Consider the following 19141-nt stretch of genomic DNA (forward strand, 5'->3'; position numbering starts at 1 on the left):
AACAATTTTTACATTGGATAACACATGTTTTTAAATGACACAAAACATTTGTTTGAAATGTGTGACCATTTTCTTAAATCTAATGTATATTTTTGGATGATAGGAACAAACATTTTGAATTACATGATTTTTTTGCATTGTATACATTTTTGAAAAATGTCTGATATATATTTTGAAACAGATGAACAGTTTTAAAATGTCACATGTATTTTGTTTGAATGACACAAACATTTTATAAAAGCTAAATTACTCCCTTCATCTCATAATATAAGATATTAATACACATATCTAGTAATTTATTTTGTAGTTTTAAATATAAATATTAAAGAAAGTAAGAAAGACACATACACAATGTTAGCGTGGGAATACTACATCCTTACTGGGCCGGCTTACTACTGGCTCCCTGCAGGCTTTCTTCCGTCTCGCATAAAGCGAGACATAGACTCCCAGTGCACGGGCGGCGCGGTTTTTCTATTTGAACTTCGGGCGGCCTGAGCCCTGGGGCTTTCGCGAGAGGTGACATATGGCAGTACCCCCGGTACCGGCACACGCAACTCTTACATGCGGGTCCCACTGTCAGTAACAAATCATCTCGATCCATCCAAGCAGCAAGAGGATATACCCAACAAGGCCCAGGCCCAACCGCCCAACCCCGCCCGAACTGCCTCACTCCCGATCCTCTCCGACGACGAGATGGGCTCCATGGAGCTGTCCACCGCGCCGGAGAACGGCACCGCCGCGGCCGCCGCGGCGTGCAACGGCGGGGCCGCCCCGGCGAACGGAGGGGTCGAGAGGAGGCTGAGATCCTCGGCCGCGTCCGCGTCCTGGGCGGCGCATCTGCCGCTGGAAGTGGGGACGCGCGTGATGTGCCGGTGGCGCGACCAGAAGCCCCACCCCGTCAAGGTCATCGAGCGCCGGAAGTCCGCCGCCTCCTCTTCCCCCGCCGACTACGAGTACTACGTCCATTACACCGAGTGTGAGCAGCCTACCCACCCCACCCCATCTGGTCGCTTCGGTTCTAGGGTTAGGTCTATGGCGCTTCAGGTTGGGGAATCTTGGATTTAGCGTTTAATTGAGTTTATTGGCCGTGTGTCCGAGGGGGTTCTAGTGATGAATTGATCCCCAGGCTTGATTTAGTGTTGGGTGGGGGTGGTCGTTCTCCTGGTCAATTTTCGTAGTACAATCATACATTTCTGCCGTGTTTTAAGTTGAAATGGAAACATAACACCTCCCAGTAGGCTAATATGTGTGGTGTGTTCTATTGAGGGCTCACAGAATGGCGCCGCCAGTGCAGAAATGAGTTAACTTAACTGTGATCTGGCTTGTTTTAGTTTATTGACTTATCCATGTTTATTGATTGTGTTTAAATGTTCTGAATTTGCAGTCAACAGGAGGTTGGATGAGTGGGTTAAACTTGAGCAACTTGATCTTGATACTGTCGAGGCTGATGTTGACGAGAAGGTAGACGACAAGGTAAGATAAATGAGTGCAGTTCAGTCATGGTGCTCAGTGTTCTACACGTTAATGATATATGTACCATTTACTTTAACACGAGATCCTTGACTGCATTGTTAAGTTGCTGTCTACTTGGCCGAGATAATATTTTTCTTGATCCAACATTAGCTATTCTTTGTGTGAAATGAATACTCATATGAATCGTTGCACATTTATCCAGGCAACAAGTTTGAAGATGACACGACACCAGAAACGTAAAATCGACGAAACACACGTGGAGGTATGCAATGGACTGTTAAGACTGGATGATTTTATTCCTTTACCTGTCAAATACTTGTGTAGATTTATTTTTGGAAGTTGTATCCCAGGCTTTGGTTTGCTCTTTGTTGGATTTTCTAACATATTTGGAAAAATGCTTTGAATACACACAAAATTATATTCCTTAATTGCCTCGTACTGGAATTATTTACTCTATCTAATCAATGGGCTGAGAGTAATCTTTCACTTGTATCTCCATTTCCCTTGCAGCAAGGTCACGAGGAGCTTGATGCTGCTAGTTTGCGGGAGCATGAGGAGTTCACAAAGGTGAAAAATATAGCGAAGATAGAACTTGGGAAATATGAGATAGATACCTGGTATTTCTCTCCTTTCCCACCAGAGTACAATGACTCTGCGAAGCTGTTCTTCTGTGAGTTTTGCCTGAACTTCATGAAGCGCAAAGAACAGCTTCAGAGGCACATGGTGAGCTTGCACTTATTTGTTACTGTATTGTGAACTCCGTGTTTGTGAGATGGGCATTGTTAACTTGCTACTTGTTATTGTCTATCTTGTACTTGTTTGCTCCTTTTGTGTTTGTCTCGGCCCATGTATCATGATTGTACATCTACAAGTACACACCAACGTTTTTGTTCAGACACAATTTGCGTTTGGACATGGGAATTTTCTCACACTTCTGTAGGATTTCATGTGAAAGTTTCCAGGGTTCCAAACCGACTCCTATTTTAAACCCTTCTGGCAGTCCTTATCGCTAAATTCAACGTGACTTTTGTCTACAAGGAACTGCATTAAGCAAGAACACAAACCCCTGCCTCCCCTCTTATATCTCTCGGTGTCAAAGGAGGTCGCCTTTAGCAATCTGCAGTTATTGCCTGTTAGGGTGTGTTTGGATCCTAAGCAATTCTAGTGTTAGCTTTCTTAGTAAGGGCAACTGTTTGGTAAAAATAAAATAACTAACTTTACTAATCCATCTAGCCTGCGTGGGCTAGAAAAGCCTTGCCCCAGCAGGAGGGCCAATTTGGCTCTCCTCCATTGGCAAAAAAATGAGCGGAAGAAAGAAATCAAGAGAACTGCCACTGGAATTGTTGCTTGACCATGGAGATTGCTAGCTGAACCAAATAGCTAGATTTGCCCACATGGGCTGTAGGTTGAAAGCCTTTGTAGCTGGGCATGAACGGAAAAACATACAAACACACCCTTGCTGTCATCACTCCCTCTGAGTCACATGTGCTATTTGGACATTAGCATGGTCTCCAGAACATAACTTCGACAAGCAATTTGTACCATCATATATTTATAATTTATCATATAATTTATATATGGGTAACCTAAATATTTATCAATATATTATTTGTTAAAGTAGAGTTAATTTTGACTGCATATATTCTAAAATGCATTTAATTCGTATTCTTACTGGAGGTAGTACTATATTATGACTTGGATGGACATTTCTGGTTTGTGCAACATATTAAGTTGCTCAGTTGATCCACGATGATGGTCTGATGCTTTCTTTGTATTTTGTTTGCTGCACATGTGCACATAATTTCCGTTTCAGCTCTTATGGGTTTCGCCTCTAGCCTACCCCAACTTTTTTGGGACTAAAGGCTTTGTTGTTGTTGTACATGTGCACATAATTTCCATTTCAGCGGGTTCTGATTCCCTTGTAAATATCATAAACCCTAACCAGATTGTTTTGCCATCTCCTTTACTTCTGCAGAAGAAGTGTGATCTTAAGCATCCCCCGGGTGATGAAATCTACAGATGTGGAACTCTATCGATGTTCGAGGTAACAAGTTTGATTGACACTTTGCTAGCTGGACATCCTTGCTCTTAACTTATGGTCTGTATTATGATATTCTGTTACTGGGGAAGGCTAATAGAGGTGCATATCTGCAGTTAGTTGCTTACACAACTATACCCCCTCCATCCAAATATATAGGGCTTAATATGCTTTTCGAGGTTACCTTTGACCATGAATTAGAGCAATAATATATGACATGCATATTACACTAAGCATGCCATTAAATTTCGTATGTGAAAGGAATTTCTAATGATATAATATTTTTGTCATGCATCTCATATATTATCAATCTTATCAATGGTCAAAACCAAACTCGAAAAATGCATTAGGCCCTATATATTTGGATGGAGGGAGTAATGTAGAAACAGCTACAGAACGTAGTTCTCCCATTATAGACAAATATCTCGAGTCTCGAGCAAAGAAGAATAATAAAAATGCATTAGGACTGTCAGCAATTTCCTTTAGTTTTTCTGAAAACAAGACTGGCAGAATGGGTGGATGAGTTCTTTTGGTCAATCATCACAGATTTTTTTTTAAATTGATAGAAGATTATGTTGAAAGCCAGAGAGTCGTTATCTAGAGATGCGAGCATTGACATGTTAATATTAATTGTTGAAGAATCAAATTCCGTCTTTGCTTTATATAGAGATTAGCTGATGGCATATATGAAATATACAATCTATTTGCATCATATGTCTACCTGTTATTTCCTATGCGGAATGGTGTCTTGAGGAATTTTGCATTTGAATTGCTTTTTCCTCCAGGTAGACTAATTTTATTTGGCTAGTTTGACGCTGACATCTGCATATCCAAAATGGATAATACTATAAAGGCAATATATCTAATGCCATATGTTTCTTCAACTATTGATTTTATTATATAGATTCATTTATAATCTAAAAGAGGATGCACGCTATCTTGAATCCGCTTGATTCTTCTGTTTGAACTGAAGGTCTGTAATTTACCCCAATACAGTTTTCCTAGCACAGTTGTAACAGTATAACTGCTTGCGCGATGGCAGGTTGATGGCAAGAAGAATAAGGTTTATGGACAGAACCTTTGCTACCTGGCCAAGCTATTCCTTGATCACAAAACACTCTACTATGATGTGGATTTGTTCTTGTTCTATATCCTGTGTGAATGTGATGATCGGGGATGCCATATGGTGGGATATTTCTCCAAGGTAAAGTTTGTGGCGATTCTTAAACCAGTATTGTTTTTATTTCCTAGTTCGATTGAATGTGAATTATATTGTGTGAAGCTGCTTCCATAATTTGTGTACAAAATGGGATTCATATTAGTAGCAATGAATCGTTTTATGCTACAGAGCAAATGGTCATGTTTGTTAAATTGGGTTTTATCTCTGCAGGAGAAGCACTCTGAGGAAGCTTACAACTTGGCCTGCATTCTCACTCTCCCTCCATACCAAAGAAAGGGTTACGGAAAGTTCCTGATTGCTTTCTGTAAGTCTGAACTTATGCTATATTTCTCATCTCATTGTTAGCTTTTGATTTTCTTATGGACTAAACTGTTTCTCCACTCTAGCATTTTGTTCATAGTTGAATTTTCTTTATTATGACAGCTTATGAGCTTTCTAAAAAGGAAGGTAAAGTGGGAACACCGGAGCGTCCTCTCTCAGATCTTGGTCTGCTCAGTTATAGAGGCTATTGGACTAGAGTACTTCTGGAAATTTTGAAGAAACATAAGAGCAACATATCTATTAAGGTTAGTACATTTCCTTCTATCCTACTTCCTCCGTCCCATAATTTAAGAGCGTCTTTTACACTAGTGTAGTGTCGAAAACGCTCTTATATTATGGTACGGAGGGAGTACTTTATTGCTTTAGTTTTTATTGAATCCCTTTTCAACAGCTGATCGAACTGTGATGCAATAGCCAACACCTTTTCCTTTTATTGACCCAAATACTGAATTTGATCTACTTAAAGCAATCTGTCTGCTATTGTTCCTTGTTTTTCACTGACAAGAAAAACTACGCCAAAGTGATATCCATTGTTTCTAGCTGAAATATTGGGAGACGATGGATAGATTCTCATGGAAAAAGTTGCATTTTTATGAATTTCTAATGATGATGCTTATCGACTTCACATTGCAAACAAACCACCCTGAACTACTCTCTTAACCTTAGGCCTCTTCATGGATGTTCGCCTGCACTCTTGGTTTTATATTTTCTGCCTAGAGACTTTACAGGTTGCCATTTAGGTTCCTACTGAAATGTACATTAGTTTGATTCCCCAACATTCGTTATATCTTTTGAGTGCGCGCTGAATGTTTTTTCTCCTCTCCATGGAGGGACATTGATCCATGTGTTTTGGCTCTTCAGCCAGTGCCCTACCTGTTCATCCCCCCCCCCCCCCCCCCCCCCCCAAACTTTTGGATGTATGCAAATTAGACCATTTCATGGTACACTAGAATAAAAATCTGGACGTTGCTCTTCCTATCATTGCAACCTGTTAAAACAGTAGTATTTCTATAGCTGCATCCTTATGTCTTCGAATCCATATCTACTGCTACCGTCATTTTCTGCCATACTGTTCCTGGGTGCAGGCATAACTTTTGCTAACAAGCTGTCACACTTGCACGCAGGAGCTGAGCGACATGACGGCAATCAAAGCGGACGACATCTTGAGCACGCTGCAGAGCCTGGACCTGATCCAGTACCGGAAAGGGCAGCATGTCATCTGTGCAGACCCAAAGGTCCTCGACCGCCACCTCAAGGCCGCGGGGCGGGGGGGCCTTGACGTCGACGTGAGCAAGCTGATCTGGACACCGTACAAGGAGCAAGGCTAAGCAAAGCACATCTGCCATGCGGCCATGCCATGTCGAATTAGATAAGCTGACCAATCGAGTCGTGTATATTTTAGGAACTCCTTCCTTCCCCGTCCCTCGTGCAGTGACTCTACTAGTCTCTTTTTTCCGAACTGTGGCTGTAGTGGTCTTGTGTAACATCAGATTGTTGTGTCTCTCAGCACGTTGTTTGCCAAGCTTTCCGATTAATAACTATGTCACCGTTCTGTATTTGTGGTCTTCCTGCTCATATAATTGGATGGAGAAGCAAGCAGCATATGCACACTTGTCACCGCGTTTTACATACTACTCCCTCCGTTCCAAATTACTCGTCGTGGTTTTAATTTAAATTTGAACTAAAACCACGACGAGTAATTTGAAACGGAGGGAGTACAAGAGGTGGGCACCTCTGTAAACTGTAGTGGTCTTGTGTAACGTCGAACGTCTTCCTGCTCGTATTGCTACATGTTTTCACTTTTCAGTTGTACATTAGAGTGATCTAAAACGTCTTATACTTCCTCCGTCCTAAAATTCTTGTCTTAGATTTGTCACGTTTTAGTATTAGGTACATTCGTATCTAGACAAATCTAAGACAAGAATTTTGGGGCGGAGGGAGTACAAGTTTACCGAGGGAGTACATGGTTGTTACCATGTGTATGCATCTTGTTGGTATATAAAGTCCTTTTTTGTTAAAGAATATAAGAGCGTTTAGATTCAAGATGACAATATTCCCCGTGAGGACATATAAAGTCCTTTTTTGTTAAAGAATATAAGAGCGTTTAGATTCAAGATGACAATATTCCCCGCGAGGACGGGTACCTGTAGGGATTTACCCGTCATGGAGCGGGGATGAGGGACAAATTAGCCTCATTGGTATTGTTCGGTGGGTACCCGTTAGTCTGGCGGGGCGGGGATGGATATAATATTCCCCCGTGGGGACTCCATGAATACCCGAAAAATATGCTATTTGTACTAGTACAAATGCAGAATATATAGATTAATACCTAGATATTTCACACAATTATTTTTCTCCACCTCTCCCAACAACCATGCCTTCTCCAATCTCACCTATCCCAGTCAGCTTTGAAATCCCCATGGATATCCGACGGATACCGGGTAGCCGATATTAACGGGGATGGGGGACGTTTTGTCCCCATGAAGCTTCACGAGGACGGGGGATCGATCGCGGGTATGGGGATTGGCGGGGATCGGGGCGGGGATTGTGGAGTCATCCCCGATCATCCCCGTCCCCGTTGCCACCTTGAGTTCAGATCACTACTTAGTAAGTAGTGATCTAAACGCTTTTATATTTCTTTGTAGAGGAAAAGTAATCCTGTAGGCACTGGAGAGTCATCTTTGTTGAACATGTCTGACTCTAGGAAGACGATCATGTGGGCTTGTAAACATTCTCTGCCGTTCCTCCTGTCCTGAGGGAGGCTGCTGTTCCGGAGCCTGAATACTGAAACTGGATAAATAATTTTTCCGGCGACCACTTCGATCTCAACTTTGAGCTGTTGCCTTTCCAGGTTGGAATGTCCTCCATTACTTTGCCTTGAAGGAGAGACAAGATTTTCGTTTTCTCAACATAGGTTTGGGTTGGCTGCACAAAGTTGTGGATTGCAAGCGGTCTGATGCATCATAAATCGTGTGCATCACTTGCATGCTCGTATCTAAATCGTGTATGACAAGGTATGTCGTTCCCAGATTTTCCTTCCCAGTTTGGAGGCGTTACCACACCTTCTTGCCCTCTGCATGATCCAGCCGAACCTTCGCACACAAATAATTCAAATTCGAGAAACTAGCATCGGCTAACCAATTACAAGCAATGTGTGCAGACAGATTCTACGGAAACTGCTTCGGAGAGGACCACACAGAGGCAGGCACGCATTCTGGACGAATGGAAAGCTTGGAATCCTAGCCAATTTAGCAGATCAAGAAATAGGAGACCAATTTCTCGCTCAGCAATTAAACATACTAACAAACTAATACTCCCTCCGTCCCATAATATAAGAACGATTTTGACATTAATGTAGTGTCAAAAACGTTCTTATATTATGGGACTGAGGGAGTAATTAGCAACCAAACAGGTGGAGTTAACAGTCTCCAAGCAAATGATGAAGAATCTGTAATTTCAGGAAGTTTGATCTTAACCCAAGTCTTGCACTTTACTGTGCCATCTATTAAGGTAAGACACATTGCATCAACATGGCATTTTATCAGGCTCCGGTAAAATGTGACTGCTAGAGAATGATGCCAGCTGCTGTTGCGCCTTTTTAGGGGGTCGGAGAATGACTTCTTCAAAGATCATGTTGCACTCCATGGATCCTTTGTTTGACCTGATGATCCACTGGTAAACAATCTTTTATTAGTTCAGACTGCACAAATGCCATGATGCTCTTAATCACCCAACAATACTTACTGGTAGTGATTAAGAAACCAAGTGCTAACAGTTCTACTAAGAAATTCTTTGTAATTTTCAATGTGATAGGAGAACCAAAACATAGGAAATAGTGATAATTAGAGCAGTGGCATCAACAGGAGCAGTATATGGAGATATCCACTATCACCTCAGTTTCAGTTATTCTTTAGATATGTCTGGATTTTTATATTGTTTATTTTTATGGATAAAGATAAGGTGCTGTATGATTATGGGATATTGAACAAGTTAACACGACTACAGAGAAGTGTAAAAAGATTGAAAGGAATGATTCATTAATAGGCAGAGTATAGTTCATTCTTTATAGAAATTGACTTTTTAACCTTTAATATGATGTTTAACTCATTACAGGTTAACTATTGTGCGCAACAGCAAAAGAAGGATCATCTAGGGATAATAAAAAGATGGTAAGCCAGAAGTTCCTCTTCAAATCTACTGGATAAGAAACTGCAAATTGTTCAAGAGCATCTTGCAAATTTAAATGGAGAGAAGAATAATTAAGGTTGGGGCACGATGCATCATAGAAGGAATGGTTACATAGCAGAAAAAAAGGAACTTGATTTTTTAACACTAATTATTGAGAACAAATGCAGATAAAGATAAGAACAACTTTTTCACAAATACACAAAGCTTGCGTCAACAGTGCTCATTTTCGTAGTAGGAACTTGCTCTAATTATGTAGACCTGCATCATTTACGTAATAGAGGTTGGATAATTAGTCATGGTAAATTAACATACATGAATCGTCCCTATCATTATGTCTTAATGATCCCGTTTGGTTCATTTAAAGAACATTGGACTTAAACACTTGAAAATTCACGTGGATAACACCACTAACTCACCAAGCAATTTTTTAGAAGCTTTAGAATCATAATGCTCATTTTGAACTCCATAAGAAATGACTTGTCAACTCTAACTACAACTCGGACTAGATGTCCACATGTGGTTTTAAGTGATACCCTGAGTTCCAAACATGGCTCTAGAACAACTTTTAGAATCTCACCTTAAACTTTGTCCTGTGGACTCGCTGGAACACCAAGCAATCACCATCAGCCAGCTTGTGAGCAATGGCGAACGAATTCCACCCAGAGCCGATGGCACTATGTTGCGCAATGTAAGGCATGGGAAACTCCCCATCCTCTTCATCCACCAGAAATATCATCTCATCAGACCATGGGAGATACCTCTTCTTGAATTGTGGCGGGATGTGCTGCAAGACATCGGACCAAATCAACATCGAGTAAGCCATTACGTCCAGATGGGATGGAAATAACTTTTTTGAAAGGCGATGGGATGGAAATAACGCATCGTCAATTGTGATCTTCTTGCTTTACCAGATAGCCACTCCTCGTGGCATAACTATGGGTCATGGGCTTGATGAAGGAGGGGTAGTCGGAGGACAGCTGGTTATTGAGCTCTTTGGCCTTGGTGAAGGCGTAGTCTCTGGCTTCGTCGGTCGCGTACACACGATCAGGCGATAATCCCCTTCTATCAACATTAACAATTTAACATATACCCCGTTGAAAGTTAAGCAAGGTTCAGACTAGTGAGTAACCCATATTCCTATGCGTCACAGATTTCGATGGAAAGAACAGTTTGGGTGAGACATGGGTGCACCTTGGGGTTTTCTTGTTGCGGTAATCAGGTTGCTTGGGGAGACTGGCGACGCGGCCGGACCGCCGGGTCGGGGGCGGCGGCGGGCGAAGATACCGCAGCTTCAGCTCCGGGGTCTGCGGCACCAAGAAAATCATACGGGGTAAGGAACCGGACAGCGAAGCACCTCTTTTGCGAGGAAGGAGGGGGTGGAACTGACCGGCATTGGCTTGACGGCGGCCTCGCGGACGGCGGCGGAGAGGCAGTGCAGGCGCAGCTCGTCCAGCTTCCGCTTGTTCTCCTCCACCTGCCTCCTGCGCTGCTCCTCGTACGAGTTGGGTTCAGCCATGGCGCTCCGGCTGCCGACGTTGGGGGAGCGAGGTGGGGGTGGGGAAACGGGGCGATTTGGGGGAGGGCAGCGCCGTTCAAATTTTGAACAAAGAGCTAGAGAGATAGTAATCGCTGTGCTGTTGTATATTACATTGACAGAAGGAGTTACAGGTTACATATATAGCTGAGAGAGCTCAACGTCTCCAGGCCATGACGGGAGAGTTGTTAGCGATCCTGAAGACTAGGGATGGTACAACAGTAAGTACAACAGCTAGTCAAGGTACAACAGCTAATACAAGAATTACAGTACATGTACAACACGTTAACACCCCCCGCAGTCGGAACACCTCCCGGGTGGATGTTCACACTGGCACGAAAGTCGACGAAGACTGCTGAAGGGAGGCCCTTGGTGAAGATGTCAGCATATTGGGAGGTGGAGGGAACATGAAGTACCCTGGCCTCGCCCAACGCAACGCAATCCCGAACGAAATGCAAGTCGATCTCCACATGTTTGGTACGTTGGTGCTGAACTGGATTCGACGAGAGATACGTCGCACTGATGTTGTTATAGTACACGACCGTGGCACGGGCTGGTGGGCGACGAAGCTCATGTAGAAGTTGGCGTAGCCATGTAGTCTCAGCAACACAGTTTGCAACCGCGCGGTATTCTGCCTCGGCACTAGAGCGGGACACAGTAGGTTGCCGTTTCGACGACCAGGAGACTAGATTGGAACCGAGGAAAACACAAAAGCCGGATGTAGACTTCCGAGTGTCCGGGCAACCGGCCCAGTCAGTGTCGGAATAGGCAAGAAGCTCATGAGAGGGTGATTTATATAGTTGGAGACCGAAGTGAGAGGTGCCCTGTAGATACCGGAGGATGCGCATGATCAACTGGAAGTGGATGCCGCGGGGGGCATGCATGAACAGGCAAGCGTGTTGAACCGCGTATGAGATGTCAGGCCGTGTTACGGTGAGGTACTGGAGGGCGCCAGCTAAACTTCGGTATAGAGTGGGGTTAGATAAAGGAACACCATCATGGGCAGAGAGCTTGGCTTTTGTGTCGATGGGAGTGGAGATGGGTTTGCAGTTCAGCATGTCTGCACGATCTAGGATCTCAAGAACATACCGCTGTTGGGAGAGAAAGAGACCAGTCGTGTTGCGGGTGACATTGACACCGAGGAAATGGTGGATATCTCCAAGGTCCGACATGGCAAACTCGGACTTAAGGGAAGAGATGACGGAATGGAGTGTGGTGACAGTGCTGGCGGTGAGGATAATATCATCGACATACAGTAGGAGATATGCAACCGAAGAACCATGGTGAAGAATAAAAAGAGAGGGATCACACTTGGAGGAAACAAAGCCTAAAGAGCGAAGAAAGGATTGAAACCTCAAAAACCAAGTGCGAGGGGCTTGTTTCAAGCCGTATAGGGATTTCTTGAGGAGACAAACATGGTTGGGGCGGGAAGAGTCGATGAACCCCGCTGGTTGGTTGCAGTAGACCGTCTCACCAAGATCACCGTGGAGGAATGCGTTTTTAACGTCAAGCTGGTGGATGGGCCAAGAGTGCGCCGTGGCAATGCTGAGGACGACACGGACCGTAGCCGGTTTGACAACCGGACTAAAGGTCTCCGTGTAGTCGATGCCCTCCTGTTGTGTGAACCCGCGAAGGACCCAACGCGCCTTGTACCGGGAGAGAGAGCCGTCCGGATTAAATTTGTGCCGGAAGATCCACTTGCCGGTGACCACATTAACACCTGCAGGACGAGGTACCAAACGCCATGTATCGTTCTTTAGCAAAGCAGTAAATTCGTCAAGCATAGCGTCATGCCAATGGTGATCCTTGAGAGCAGATTTGTAGGAGGAGGGAAGGGGAGAAATAGCGGTGGAGGCGGTCAGCGAGAATAAGCGCCGAGGTTGAGCGAAACCGCGTTTGGCCCTGGTGGTCAATTTATGTGAATTAACGGGAGGAGCTACCGGGACAACGGGGCGACGTGGCGGACTGGGTGTGGTTGGCACGGATGGCGAGGTGGATGCGGTGGGTCCGGTCGCTGAAGAGGCAGGTGAGGCATGCGCGGGAATGGTGGCAGATCCAAGGGAATCAGGCGCAGGTGGGTCAGAGGGGATAGTGGTGGGGGAATCCGAGGCGGGCGCGTGACGCGCGCGAGGTGGGCTAGTGGACGCGGTCGGCCCGGTAGGGTGGTGGTGGGGCGCGGAAGGTGTGGGATTGGGTGGCGCGGCTGGCGAGATGGATTGCGTGGGACCGCTGGCTGCCGAGGTAGGTGGGGGGAGGATCCTGGAGTGGATCTGCGGTAGGATCGGGTGCGGACGGGGAGCCTGTGGTCGCTGGTGAGGGTGGTGTGTAGGGAAAGATTGTTTCATCAAAAATGACATGCCTAGAAATGATGACTCGCCGGGAGGTGAGATCAAAGCACCGGTAGCCTTTGTGCTCTAAGGGATAACCAAGAAAAACACAACGAGTGGAGCGAGGGGCTAACTTGTGAGGACTAGTGGCGTAAAGGTTGGGATAACATAGGCACCCAAAAACACGAAGATGATCGTAGCGGGGTTGAACGCCGGTGAGGAGAAAGTAAGGGGTGTGGGGAGTGGTGGTGGTGGACGGGCGGCGATTGAGTAGGTGGGTGGCGGTGTGCAGAGCCTCGACCCAAAAAGGTGGGGGGAGAGAGGCATGGATTAGAAGTGTGCGAAGGACATCGTTAGTAGTGCGGATCATATGCTCAGCCTTACCATTTTGGGGAGAAGTGTGGGGGCAGGAGAGACGATAGGTGATGCCGTGAGTGGAGAAGAAAGTACGAAGGGATGTGTTGATGAATTCGCCGCCGTTGTCACATTGCATGCACTTAATAATAGTGTGAAATTGGGTAAGTATGTAGGTAAAGAAACGTTGGAGGGTGGGTGATGTTTCGGATTTTTGGCGCAAGGGAAACGACCATGAGTAATGCGAGAAATCGTCAAGCACAATGAAGTAATAGTTATAGCTAGAAAAACTCGTAACCGGTGACGTCCATAGATCACAGTGAATAAGCTGGAAAGGAGCACTAGTACAATTATTGGAAGAGGGAAAAGATAAACGAGGCTGCCGTCCAAGTTGGCATGCCGTACAAGGTGATCTAGTAGCATTATTACAATCGGGAAGAAAATTTTGAGAAAGAGATGCTAAGGAGGTCTTGCCCGGATGGCCAAGACGCTGGTGCCACAGATCACTGGAAGTAATGGAGAAAGCAGTGCCGCCATAGTGTTGCTTGCCATAAAATGGGTAGAGAGGACCGGGACTACTGGACTTCATGAGGGGAGTCTTGGTTTGAAGGGCCTTCACAGAAAAACCACCAGGGTTAAATGCAACAGAAACTTGATTATCAGAAGATAATTTACGAACAGAAATTAGGTCTTGAACGATGGAAGGACAGACAACTACATCATTGAGAGAGAGATTGGTGGGAGGGAGAGTGGTGGAGCCAATGCCAATGATGGGTAAACGATCACCGTTGCCGACGATTATGCTGGAAGAATTATGCTTTGGGAAAGGACGAAACGTGGAGAGTTTACCTGCGTTAACGTGTGTGGCCGCGCCGGAGTCGAGGATCCAGTCCGCACTCTGTTGGGGTAGACCGTGCCGGATGTAGGCCTGATGGAGCAGCGCGGCGTGATCCCAGCCAGGAGCGATGAGCGAGAGCGACGAAGAACCCGGCGGCGGCAAGGAGGGCGGGGTCGGGCCGGAGTACATCAGTGGGTAGGCCTGGGAGTGGACGCCTGGGCGCGGTCCGAGGACGCCTGCAGCATTGCGAGGAACCCAGCCGGGGCGGGGAGCCGGCAGGGCCATGCCGAAAGGAGCGAAGTAGCCTGTCCACGGCGACGGGTGTTGCGGTGGAGGGACCCGTCCACCAGAGTCGGAGCGGCCGCCACGGCCGCGAGCACCGTTGCGACCACGGCCACGGCTACGATCACCACCACCGTTGCCGCGAGCGCCACCAGAGCCGCAGCTAGAGGAGGGAGCATGATCGCCGCGATCCGAGCGGTCGCCACGGTCACCGCGATCGCCGCGGTCGGGGTTGCAGCCGGAACCTCCAGTGAGGTGAGGGCCGCGGAACCCGCCTCGGCCGCGTGAAGGTTGAGGTTGTACTCCGCGAGATCCAACCGAGAGCGCGTGACGGCGAAGGGAGGCAGCGGGTCCGTGTCGCCGAGGATGGTGCGGATGGTGTCGAAGCGGGTGGCGAGGCCATGCAGGAGTTGCATCGTGAGGTCGTGGTCGGTGACGGGGTGGCCGGTGTCCGCGAGGCCGTCAACGAGGGCCTTGAGGCGCCGCGCATACTCCGAGACCGTGAGGTCGCCTGCTGAAGAGTGCGAAACTGGCGAGTGAGGTGCAGGTACTGGGCACCCTGGTTGGCCTGGAAGTAGTCCCGGATGTGAGTCCAGGCCGTGTATGCGTCAGCCGCGCCGCCCATGATGAGCTCGAGAAGGGGTCGGCCAGGGTAAAGAGGATCCAGAGAATGAGCCGCTGATCGATGGCGAGCCAAGTGGCATCAGGATGGGCTGGGGCCGGATGCAGGACGTGGTCCTGGACACGATGCTGCAGTTGAAAAACGTCCGCCACTTGATGTGGTTGTTTTCGCTAGGGTCAAGTTTGAATTTGATGTGGTTGGAGATGTGATCTTGATGGAAATTGAGAAGGTAGGGATCAGCAGGAGGTGTGATCATGGTGGAGAGGGCGGAGGTGGCAGCGGGAGTGGTGGTGGGGAGGGTAGGAGAGGACCCAGGGGGAGAGGACTGAGGAGAGGCGGCGACGGCGGCGGCCGCGCTGGCGGCGGGGAGATCGCCGAAGATGTCCTTGAAGGCCATGGAAAACTGATACCAAGCTAGAGAGATAGTAATCGCTGTGCTGTTGTATATTGCATTGACAGAAGGAGTTACAGGTTACATATATAGCTGAGAGAGCTCAACGTCTCCCGTAAGAAGAGGCACGCAGGCCATGACAGGAGAGTTGTTAGCGATCCTGAAGACTAGGGATGGTACAATAGTAAGCACAACAGCTAGTCAAGGTACAACAGCTAGTACAAGAATTACAGTACATGTACAACACGTTAACACAAAGGAGTAAGAGAAGGTCGTTCTCAGTCCTTGCCGCCGTGACTCAAAACAGTGATATTACCAATTATTGGGTGGGGTGGGATGGGCTGGGCTATCTCAGATGCTTGTAGGGTCTTGGGCCCTGGGCAGACGGCCATTTCTGGATTGACAAAGACTTCCTTCCCCTGAAAAAAAACTTCATAGTGAAGTATCGATAAAAAAATCCTAGCAAAGTCTAAAAGAATCATTCGATGTTGACAAGCGGCTGCCCTTCTTCCTCCTCTCGACAGTCAATGTTTTTCTTACTCCTACATAATGCTCCTCCTCTCGCGTGTGACCCATCCCCCCATACCACAGGCACAACCGTATGCCCCAACCACAACCGAGGGGCATGGGTGTGTGTGTGTGTGTGTGGGGGGGGGGGGTCTCACATGTTATCCCACACCTCTATACCATGCGACATTCTACGTTGTCCCCACACTAGACATGTCAGACCTTTGCCTACGATGTTGTGGTTAGTCATGTCATCACCGACTCCAGATTGTTCCTGGCGAGCCCTCTACACGGGACAACCGCCGATACGTCTTCATGCAAAATATTTACAAAATAGTAAAATTAAAATGTACACTAGTTTTGAAAAAGGTTCATGATTTTTTTTTTGCAAATTAGAAAAATGTTGACGATTGTGAGAGTGTTCCTGAATTTATATCCTTTGTTTGGCCTGATGATCCACTGCTAAACAATCTTTATTAGTTCAGACTGCACAGATGCCATGTTTCTCTCAATCACTGAATCACCCAACAATACTTGCTGGTAGTGATCAAGAAACCAAGTGCTACCTGTTCTACTAAGAAATTCTTTGAAACTTTCAATGTGATAGGAGAACCAAAACATAGGAAAGTTGTGTACAGAAGTGACATCAATACGAGCAACAACATTCTAGAGGGCCCTTTATCCCTACAGGAAATCATTCATGAGCTCAAACAAATGAAAGAGCCGACCATTCTTCTAAAATTAGAATTCGAAAAGGCTTACGACCGGGTAAATTGGGATTTCCTGTGTCAAGTCCTCCTAAGTCATGGCTTTTCGGCAGTTTGGGTTCACCGGGTGATGCAGCTGGTCTCGGGAGGCCAGACTGCGATCTCGGTTAACGAGAAAGTAGGGCACTTCTTCTGTAACAGACGCGGACTCTGTCAGGGCGACCCCATGTACCCGCTTCTGTTTAATTTTGTGGTCGATGCACTGGCGGCTATGTTGTGGAAAGCTACCGTGGCTGGCCACATAAAAGGGGTGGTGGGGCATCTCATCCCACGGGAGGGGGGAGTGTTGGGGAACGTAGCAGAAATTCAAAATTTTCTACGCATCACCAAAATCAATCTACGGAGATACTAGCAACGAGAGAGAGGGGAGTGCATCTTCATACCCTTGAAGATCACGATGCGGAAGAGTTACAAGAACGCGGATGAAGGAGTCATACTCGTAGCGATTCAGATCGCGGTTGATTCCGATGTAAGCACCGAACAACGGCGCCTCCGCGTTCATCACACGTGCAGCCCGATGACGTCTCCCGTGCCTCGATCCAGCAAGGGGAGAGGGAGAGGTTGGGGAAGAATCTGTCCGGCAGCAGCACGACAGCGTGGTGGTGGTGGAGGAGCATGGCACTCCAGCAGGGCTTCGCCAAGCACCGCAAGAGATGAGGAGGGAGAGAGGTAGGGCTGCGCCTTGGAGAGAATAACTCATGTATTGGGCAGCCCCTAGACCTCAACTATATATAGGGGGAGGGGAGGGGGCTGCGCCCCCTCTAGGGTTCCCACCCCAAGGGGTGCGGCAGCCCCAGATCCCATCTAGGGTGGCGGCCAAAGGGGGAGAGAGGGAGGCGCACATGGGGTCGGCCTTAGGGCCCATCTGCCCTAGGGTTTGCCCCCTTCTTCTCTTGAGGCGCCTTGGGCCTTGGTGGGGGCGCCCCAGCCCACCTAGGGGCTGGTCCCTTCCCACTATTGGCCCACGCAAGCCTCTGGGGCTGGTGGCCCCTCCCGATGGACCCCCGGACCCTTCCAGTGGTCCTGGTACATTACCGGTGATGCCCAGAACACTTCCGGTGGCGAAATCCTCACTTCCTATATATCAATCTTTACCTCCGGACCATTACGGAACTCCTCGTGACGTCCGGGATCTCATCCGGGACTCCGAACAACATTCGGTAACCACGTATATCTATTCCCTATAACCCTAGCGTCATCGAACCTTAAGTGTGTAGACCCTACGGGTTCGGGAACCATGCAGACATGACCGAGACAACTCTCCGGTCAATAACCAACAGCGGGATCTGGATACCCATGTTGGCTCCCACATGTTCCACGATGATCTCATCGGATGAACCATGATGTCAAGGATTCAATCAATCCCGTATACAATTCCCTTTGTCTACCGGTATAGTACTTGCCCGAGATTCGATCGTCGGTATACCGATACCTTGTTCAATCTCGTTATGGCAAGTCTCTTTACTCGTTCTGTAACACATCATCCCGTGATCAACTCCTTTGATCACATTGTGTACATTATGATGATGTCCTACCGAGTGGGCCCAGAGATACCTCTCCGTCACACAGAGTGACAAATCCCAGTCTCGATTCGCGCCAGCCCAACAGACACTTTCGGAGATACCTGTAGTGCACCTTTATAGCCACCCAGTTACGTTGTGACGTTTGATACACCCAAAGCACTCCTACGGTATCCGGGAGTTGCACAATCTGATGGTCTAAGAAAATGATACTTGACATTAGAAAAGCTTTAGCAAACGAACTACACAATCTTGTGCTATGCTTAGGATTGGGTCTTGTCCATCACATCATTCTCCTAATGATGTGATCCCGTTATCAATGACATCCTATGTCCATGGTCAGGAAACCATAACCATCTATTGATCAATGAGCTAGTCAACTAGAGGCTCACTAGGGACATGTTGTGGTCTATGTATTCAGACATGTATTACGGTTTCCAGTTAATACAATTATAGCATGAACAATAGACAATTATCATGAACACGGAAATATAATAATAACCATTTTATTATTGCCTCTAGGGCATATTTCCAACAATCTCCCACTTGCACTAGAGTCAATAATCTAGTTCACATCATTATGTGATTGCATTGAATCCAACACCCATGGTGTTTGATCATATCTCGCTTGTGAGAGAGGTTTATTAGTCAACAGGTCTGAATCTTTCAGATCTGTGTGTGCTTTAAAAATCTCTATGTCATCTCCTAGATGCAGCTACCACACACTATTTGGAACTATTCCAAATAACTTCTCTACTATACGAATCCGGTCTGCTACTCAGAGTCATCTGTATTAGTG

General features: G+C 46.7%; 3 protein-coding genes across 3 annotated transcripts; 1 reads left to right on the plus strand and 2 right to left on the minus strand.

Moving 5' to 3' along the window:
* The first annotated feature begins 546 nt into the window (after positions 1-546).
* LOC780628 (putative MYST-like histone acetyltransferase 1) lies at positions 547-6614 on the plus strand. Its single transcript, XM_044466774.1, has 9 exons — positions 547-976; positions 1385-1473; positions 1676-1735; positions 1984-2196; positions 3449-3517; positions 4554-4715; positions 4902-4995; positions 5115-5257; positions 6137-6614. Exons 1-9 carry the CDS (start codon positions 562-564, stop codon positions 6338-6340), a joined length of 1449 nt encoding a protein of 482 aa, XP_044322709.1. The 5' UTR covers positions 547-561; the 3' UTR covers positions 6341-6614.
* A 1835-nt stretch (positions 6615-8449) lies between these two features.
* Positions 8450-10840, minus strand: LOC123040959 (B3 domain-containing protein Os06g0194400-like). The gene is made up of 5 exons (XM_044463668.1): positions 10588-10840; positions 10392-10504; positions 10109-10262; positions 9778-9984; positions 8450-8684 (listed from the first exon to the last, which is right to left on the minus strand). Exons 1-5 carry the CDS (start codon positions 10714-10716, stop codon positions 8538-8540), a joined length of 750 nt encoding a protein of 249 aa, XP_044319603.1. The 5' UTR covers positions 10717-10840; the 3' UTR covers positions 8450-8537.
* Positions 10841-13760: 2920 nt separating this feature from the next.
* Positions 13761-15593, minus strand: LOC123040960 (uncharacterized). Its single transcript, XM_044463669.1, has 2 exons — positions 14265-15593; positions 13761-14028 (listed from the first exon to the last, which is right to left on the minus strand). The coding sequence occupies exon 1, from the start codon at positions 14949-14951 to the stop codon at positions 14442-14444; it is 510 nt and encodes a 169-aa protein (XP_044319604.1). The 5' UTR covers positions 14952-15593; the 3' UTR covers positions 13761-14028; positions 14265-14441.
* Between the last annotated feature and the right edge of the window lie 3548 nt (positions 15594-19141).

Source organism: Triticum aestivum, chromosome 2B (genome assembly GCF_018294505.1).
Source record: "Triticum aestivum cultivar Chinese Spring chromosome 2B, IWGSC CS RefSeq v2.1, whole genome shotgun sequence".
Classification (NCBI taxonomy): domain Eukaryota; kingdom Viridiplantae; phylum Streptophyta; class Magnoliopsida; order Poales; family Poaceae; genus Triticum; species Triticum aestivum.

Excerpts from the sequence above, each read along its gene's own strand:
- LOC780628 (XM_044466774.1), top strand. The coding sequence starts at position 562 with ATGCGGGTCCCACTGTCAGTAACAAATCATCTCGATCCATCCAAGCAG. Across the intron at positions 2,197-3,448 it reads AACAGCTTCAGAGGCACATG|AAGAAGTGTGATCTTAAGCA; the intron begins GTGAGCTTGCAC and ends TTACTTCTGCAG. Across the intron at positions 5,258-6,136 it reads AGAGCAACATATCTATTAAG|GAGCTGAGCGACATGACGGC; the intron begins GTTAGTACATTT and ends ACTTGCACGCAG.
- LOC123040959 (XM_044463668.1), bottom strand. The coding sequence starts at position 10,716 with ATGGCTGAACCCAACTCGTACGAGGAGCAGCGCAGGAGGCAGGTGGAG. Across the intron at positions 10,505-10,587 it reads CCGCCGTCAAGCCAATGCCG|ACCCCGGAGCTGAAGCTGCG; the intron begins GTCAGTTCCACC and ends TTGGTGCCGCAG. Across the intron at positions 8,685-9,777 it reads TCCACAGGACAAAGTTTAAG|TGGATCATCAGGTCAAACAA; the intron begins GTGAGATTCTAA and ends ATTGTTTACCAG.
- LOC123040960 (XM_044463669.1), bottom strand. The coding sequence starts at position 14,951 with ATGCAACTCCTGCATGGCCTCGCCACCCGCTTCGACACCATCCGCACC.